The sequence below is a fragment of the Merops nubicus genome, unplaced genomic scaffold (genome assembly GCF_000691845.1).
Source record: "Merops nubicus isolate BGI_N331 unplaced genomic scaffold, ASM69184v1 scaffold34951, whole genome shotgun sequence".
NCBI classification, from domain to species: Eukaryota; Metazoa; Chordata; class Aves; order Coraciiformes; family Meropidae; genus Merops; species Merops nubicus.
The window spans coordinates 21,360-28,487 of record NW_008586830.1 but is presented as its reverse complement, the minus strand read 5'-3'; the positions used below and the strand labels follow the sequence as shown (position 1 = coordinate 28,487).

Genomic DNA, 7,128 nt, shown 5'->3' with positions numbered 1-7,128 from the left:
CGAACAGGACGGGGAGTCGGGGACCGCCTTTTGGGCCCCTTTCTCGATCATCTTTTCCGCTCCCTCGAAGGGAATAGGGCGGGAGGAGAGACCTGTGGAGTGCTGGGCGCTGGCGTGGTGTCTGCTCGCCTGAGGGACTGCCTCTGCTCTGCTCAGGGGCCTGGGGGCACAGAGTCAGCTAAGTTATAGTGACAGCTAAGTTACAGTGACAGGTCTTCATGTTTGCCTCCTGAGTAGTTAGGGATGCTAGCAAGTAGCTGGGGTTTTCTGTGGCAGTTCAGTATCTAGTACAAACTGCTTGAATTGGTTCTCAAAAGGCATTTTGTTGCTCGCTTTTGCTTCAAAGTCTGTGCCTAAGATGCCTGCGATGGGCTCTGGGCATGCAAAGCTGTAGTAGCTGTTACTGTGTGCATTGTCAAGTGTACATTTCTCAACCCTGATGGCCCTCGTACCACAGGGGCTCAGAAGCGGAGACCACTGGGGCTTGGTATGAACCTTCTCAGCTGTGTGTGATGTGAGACTCACTTTCTTCCTTTTTTTTATCAGATTGAAAGATGATGATAGTGGAGACCATGATCAGAACGAGGAGAATAACACACAGAAAGACAGTGAGAAGGAAAAGAATGATCGGGAGAAACCACAGAGTACTACCAAGAGGAAGGTACAGTGCTGGCATCTGTGTTCCATCGCTAAGGTGTGATGTGGGTGTGCTAGAGAGTCAGTCATCAGTTCAGGGATAACGAATATAAATCTTGGCGGGCTGTGGTCGCTTAATCTCCTGTTACTGTTGTGAGGAAGACAACGGGGCTATGTTAGCATTTGGGTAATTTGATTCAGCTTTTGAAGGGACATAATCTGAGGGCTGATTGCTACCTTCACAAACGCAGCTAGTACTCTGCCAGTGTTTTGAAGAGAAATGAGAAATAAAGGTTTATTTTCCTGAAAAGATACTATTGGAAGAGAGTGTAGCAGAAGGACTGCTTGACGGGGGGCAGGGGCTTGCAGCTGATTGACAAGGCTGGCTGGGCTGCTCTTGAAATAACCCTTACGATGGGTCTCTGTGTGCAGTGCAGCTGAGTTGAGAAAGCATCCATCCATCCTGTTTTGTCTTGCACTTAAGAAGACTGTTCTGTCTAAAGCAATGCAATCCTTATAAACTTGCTATAGAAAAGAGGAGAGGAGAGATTTTAGCCTGGGTAACTCCTGTCACAATAACAATATATAAGATAAAAGCTTTTTGGTTTGTTTTTTTTTTTCCCTTTTAGTTTTGGCTCTTGTGTAACGAGTTTTCATTAGCCTCTTTTATGCTCATTAGAAGTCTTTTTAATCAGAAATAGGTTTTTGGCAATTGAAAAATGATCACTGCCCACTGCTGGCCATAAGTTCTGCCAAAGCTGACATAACAAGTTCTAAGACTAATCCTCCCAGAGCATTAGGGTGTTGGTTGCTTAAGGGAGTTGGTGTCACCAAAGAGCTATAATTGCTTTTGAATCATGGTTTAATATAAATGAGTTGTGTTCTTCACAGAGCAGGAGAGTCTTTTTTTTTTTTCTCTTAATTTGAAAACATTGAAACTCACATTGCCCTCTTTAGTTTGTCTTTTTTCCTTCCAGACAGGCACAGTTAAGGACTAAAGGAAAATTTAATAATACCACTGCTAATAGTTACGAGAGTTGCTTTTTTGTGATGCTCTCCTGAGTTTAAGTCATTATTTTCTTAGTCATCCTTACACTGCAGTTTTCTAATAGTCTTTGAAATAGTCAGTTGGTCCATTTCAGAAATTCAGCAGAGAGCATTTTTTTGTAAAAACGAGCATCTTGTTTTGTTTTGTACTCTGTGAGGGTGGGAACATGTGGCCTTCTGATGCTATGAGTGTCATATTTCCCACTCCCCTTTCAGAGGAGCATTCAGGGGGGTAAGCAAGTGTTTCTGTTCTGCAGGCTGTTGTCCCGGGGCCGGCCGAGCACCCCTTGCAGTATAATTACACCTTCTGGTACTCCAGACGGACGCCCGGGAGGCCCACCAGCTCGCAGAGCTACGAGCAGAACATCAAACAGATTGGCACCTTTGCCTCTGTGAGTATAGCCCCGCTGTCCACGTGGCACCTGGGCACGGCGTGGTCCTCGTGGCTGGCTTCCGCCCTGCCTGCTTGGAGTCAGGAACAGAGGAGAGGGAGCAATTTGCCATGAGTTCCACAAGAGTTCTTGAATTATCTACAGCAGGCAAAATCACTTAAGCAGTTCTCCTTAAGAAGTTCTTCCTCCTCAGGAGGAGAACTTGACTGGTGAGAAATAGAAGAAAGGAACAGTTTTTCTGGATGCAATGTAGATGCGCAGCAAAGAGCACAGAGTCCCACACACGCTTCCCCCCTGCCCCTGTGTCCACCAGAGAGGCAGCGTTTGGAAGGAGCCTCTGGTGTGCTGGGTGTGCAGGCAGCAGGTGGCCTGTTGTCTGTCTGGAAGCGATGACTGAGGTGCGGTTTGGTGTTGCAATGAAGCTCATTAAAAGGCAAACTGCTCTCCCTTTCCCCTTCCGCTCTTTGTGGTTGTTTATTCCTGGAGCAAATTGAGCGTGTCCTGGAAAGGCAGTGTTGGGTTGCTGGATGGTACTGCACGTCAAAACCATCATTAAGATCCCAAGATACATAAGCAAAGCATGTCTCCATTGTAGAGATGCCACATACTATACCATTCTTAAGGCTAGGAAGTCTGTTGGCTGCTTTCTTTTTTCTTTTTTTTTTTTCCAGATTTTCCAGGGCCCCATGCAAATTTTAATCTTGCCCACCAGTAAATATCTTCTGTAATGTGGGAATTTGTAAAAATATCTCTTTTATCCCTTCTGGAGACCACAAAAATAGGCCTGTCCAAGCAGCTGGGTTGTGTTTTGCATTTCAGAGTAGGCAGAATAGCTCCAAGCCTATCAACGTGGGTGGTTACTGCTCCTGTTCCCCTGTGTGAGCAAGTACTTGTAGGTCAGTGAATGAAAAATGAGGCTACTGCTTGATGATCTGGCAAAGACTTTTCAGTCTGTTAAATCAGTGTGGACTTATTGATTTTTAGCTCCTTAGAGGAAGAACTTCACACAGTCTGGTTTCTGCTCTTTGCTGTAAAGAATTAGTGGGTGCTGTTGTAGGTTAGAAGTGCTTTGGGACATGGTTTAGTGGTCACAGTAGCGTTGGGTTGGCAGTTGGACGTGATCCTAGAGGTCTTTTCCAACCTTAATGGCTCTATGATTCTATCCTAGAATTCAGTTAGGTTGGAGGGAGACTGGCTGGCAGATCTCATAATGTGTTTGGTGTCAAATTCTGTTTGAGGACGAGGAGGAAGAGCAAACTTCAGAAATAATTGTCTGATCCTAAATCTGGATTCCGGTTCTTTGCTTTTAAGTAGAAAGCTCTAAAAGCTTTTAAGTGCTCACCACTAGAGGGCAAATGCACTAGGTGCAAAAATGTAATTTCCACACTGCATTTGGATGTGTCTGGCAAAAATAGATTGCTTCTGACCGCACCTCAGTCTTGGTTCATAATTTTATGGGCTATAAAAGCAAATTCCTGCTTGAATGGCAGAGGTCAGAGATTGGAGCAGAATTCCAAGTGCTGACCAAGTCATTAAGGTCTCTGATAAAGTACTTGGGGTGGTGTCTGACCCCTCCAGCTTCACTGCTGATCTGTGTAATAGCTGTTGTCTCACTGAGTAGTGAGACAACACTCACTCTTTAAAATACGTCCTCTTAAATTATGTCCCCTTAAAATATGGAAATTAGTATAATCTCTTCCAATGCCTTGTTGTGTTTAGAGTTCCAGCTTCTCTAAAATCCTTTCTTATCCAGGGGATGACAAAGGATAAATATGTTATTTTTAAGAATTAGAAAAAAATAATTCCCTTGCCTTGCAGCCAGATTGTCTGAAGTAGACACAGGGGTTCTAGAATGAAAACTGATCAAAGGGAAGTGATCCAAGTGTACTATGGCAGATGGTAAAAGGAAATCAGAGGTATTTAAATAAAAGCTTTGAATGGTGCCTTAAGACCTTAAACTAGCAATGGAATGTGCCTTTTTTGTTAAAAATTGGATACAGTAAAATTAAATACAAAAAATATCTTGTTCAGGAGCTTCTGCAGGCTCCACAATCACAGAGAGCCATGGTCTGGTGTAGAGAGACTTGGCTGTAGCTGATGCACTTGACACGCATCTGCTGGTTGAAAGTTTGGGCAGTAGAATTTACAAGATATGTTTGGAACTGTTCTCCAGAGCAGCAGTTACTTTAGCACAGATTTCTTCAGACAAACACCAAATGACTTTGGAGGCACCTGTTGAATATTTCAGGTGATCAACTGGTAACAGAAGCAGTTAGAAACGGGTACCCAAGCTCTGATCCTACCACTGCCTTCTGGGTATCCTAATCAACACCCTTGTGACAAGAAAGTGGAAGAAAGGAGAAGAAAGTGGTTCTGGCCAGCTGGCGTAGAAAGGGAAGCCTGTTTCTGCAGGAATCTCAACTGAACAGCTTGAGCAGCCTCACTGTGTGGTTCCTGTCATTGCAGGTGGAGCAGTTCTGGCGGTTTTACAGTCACATGGTGCGTCCTGGGGACCTGACGGGCCATAGTGACTTCCATCTTTTCAAAGAGGGAATCAAACCCATGTGGGAGGTGAGTCAGAGCTCTCATTTCTGCCTTGATATTTCCCCAGAGTATTCTGGAGGGAACCTTATACAGTGAAGGGACTCTGGTTGTTCAGTGGCACTCCAGGCTTCTCCTGAGTGCAGGCCTTTCTTCTGGGTTTTGTGTAAACTTATCCTCAGAACTCTGTAACCGAGCAGTCCTGTGACCTTCTGGCAGAGGGGAGGGAAGATACAGAGAGCTGCAAACTGCCCTCCCCCAAAGGCTGCAGAACTGCCTTTGCCTGTGGGTCCAGAGGATCTCTGGGCAGTGTTGCCTGAAGCCAAACAAAGTGAGGACCTCAACTAGACTCTGTGCCTCCTAAAATGGGCACTTGCTGTTTACTATAGCTTTGTGCACCAGTGACAGTGTGGGGCTTTCCTCTGGAGGGGCTGGACCTCTGTAGGTGGAATTCAACAAAGCTTTTAAGAAACCAACCCTCTTTTCTCAGACCAGGAAGGAAGAGGTGCCTGTGCCTAAAAGCCTACAGCTCTACATAGAGCTAGAGATGGAAAGAAGACTTAGCCCTTCGTTTGCTTTCTTTGTTCCAGGGCGCTTAGTTTGCTTCTGTTCATTCCTGTCCAAATCTGTTAAAAAAATTAAAAAAAAAATCTTTGCCCAGCGAATCATTCTTCCAGTTCCTGGCCGGTTTCCAACAATGACCCATACCATTCGCAGTATGAGGATTTTATGTGTTGCTCTGAAGTACCTAATTATTCTGCTTGGTCCTGAGAAATTTATATGTGACCCTAGTTGGCAGTTATTTTAAGCAAGGTGTTTTATAGCCAGTTACTGCAAATACAATTTATATAAAATGTTTAACCCTCTTTGGACTCCTAGTGAGCTCGCTGCTCTGATAATGTGTCAGCCAGAGAGCCTACAAGTTAATGATACTGGAATTTCTATAAAGCATTTCCCTGTAGCCATTTTAAGATGAAGGTGGAGAGACTTTTTTTTTTTTCACTTCTGGCCTCACTACCACCTCTATGTATAGAAGAGGATCTGGGATCTTGCTGCTGGCCTTTCTTCTGCTGCTTGGTTTGTAGGGCTTTGTTTCTGCTCCTTCCTATTCCAAACTAATTCTTGTGTACTGTCGGTTTTGTAGGTGCCTGTATGTGTGTTTGTGGCTCTAATCTTTTTCTTGATCTGTCTGTGCCTTTTCTGGCTAAAGTCAGAAGCACTAAGCATAATGTTCCCTGGTGATTTACGGGGCTGCAGATCATTATTATTCTCGTAAAGGGAAATCAAATGCTTGACTGAACCAAAGCTTGTTTAACCTGGAAGAAAACTAACAGTAACCGTAAAACACACAATACAGCATCTGCCTCCCAATCACTGTTCTCTTTCTAGCCTTGAACCTGCTTAAACCACCTTTGAAATATTTTGAGCAATACCATTTTCTCTTCTGACCCCCATGAATCATTGTGGAAAGCTGGAGGACTTAAAACCAACTCCCTGCTCAAAGGCTGAAGCCTGGATGGCTTAAATCTTAGAATGTGATGTTCACAGCTTGGAAAACAAGGATGCTTAATCAATAGTTTGCATCTCATGGGAGTATGCTGCCTCCCTGGAACTCAGGTTGATGTGAATTCTTCACCACACATGTGGCTGCTGTCGTGCTTTGAGGTTTGTCTGGAGCTGACACCATCCCCTTTCAGTCCAGGCTTTAGCACATACTTGGAAACGGGGAGTCTGGGAAGTGCTGCTGTTGTGCTGGTACTTCGTGTTTGCTCATGGTTGCTTCACTAGCACTTGCTGGCTCTGAGGGCACTCAAAAGGTTTCGTTTTTTCTGAGTCCTAGAGAAGCTCAAAGGTGAAAACACAGTTAACTTTGTTTCACTGAGAAGGGTTGGGCTGCCTTGCTTACCATCTCTTAAGTTGTGTGCCAGCTTGGCAGAGGGGATTGCTGGTCATTTGACCAGGGATGGCCTGTGTTGTGCAGTCCCCTCTGAGTTACTCTTTGTTTTTCTCTGTTACTGTCCTAGACCTGCCTTCCCTTTGCCTTCGTAACTGCCACCTCTTTGGCTTGTTCCTACCTCTCTCTCTTCAGCTTTGGGTGGAATTTGTTCCCCTCTCACCTTGTAAGATTTCCCAGCTGCGGTTGTACAGGAGAATGCCGCAGCGTTCTGCACAGAGGAGGAGCTGCTCTTTGGCAGAGGTGTGCGTTCTGTGAAGCAGGGGAGTCTGTAGCAGTTCTCAGCTCTTTTTCAAGTGCAATGTATGGAATCACAATCTTGAGGTGATGGACTGGGTGCTTAGCATAAATTTTTAATTGACACTCTCCCTTCATTTTTGGTTGTTTCCCTGGGTCACCGCAGTCTGGAAGAAGCATTCAGCTGTGCAGTGTGTGGTAATGTCAGTGGCTCCCAGAGAATGGGCTGGTCCTTTCTGTGTTAACACAACTCGTGACCCCATTCCTGGAAATGCAGAAGTAAAGTGTTTATCAACTTTTTGCTTCCTTTTAAATATCGCT

At 44.8% G+C, this 7,128-nt stretch overlaps 1 protein-coding gene across 1 annotated transcript in view; it reads left to right on the top strand.

Annotated features, from left to right (window-relative positions):
• Positions 1-546: 546 nt before the first annotated feature.
• EIF4E2 (eukaryotic translation initiation factor 4E family member 2) overlaps positions 547-7,128 on the top strand; it is a gene marked incomplete at its 5' end in the record, with an annotated part of 19,101 nt that continues 12,519 nt past the window's right edge. The window contains 3 exons of the mRNA XM_008948764.1: positions 547-661; positions 1,941-2,075; positions 4,542-4,646. Coding sequence (XP_008947012.1) covers positions 547-661; positions 1,941-2,075; positions 4,542-4,646 — 355 coding nt within the window. The remainder of the gene's footprint in view (positions 662-1,940; positions 2,076-4,541; positions 4,647-7,128) is intronic.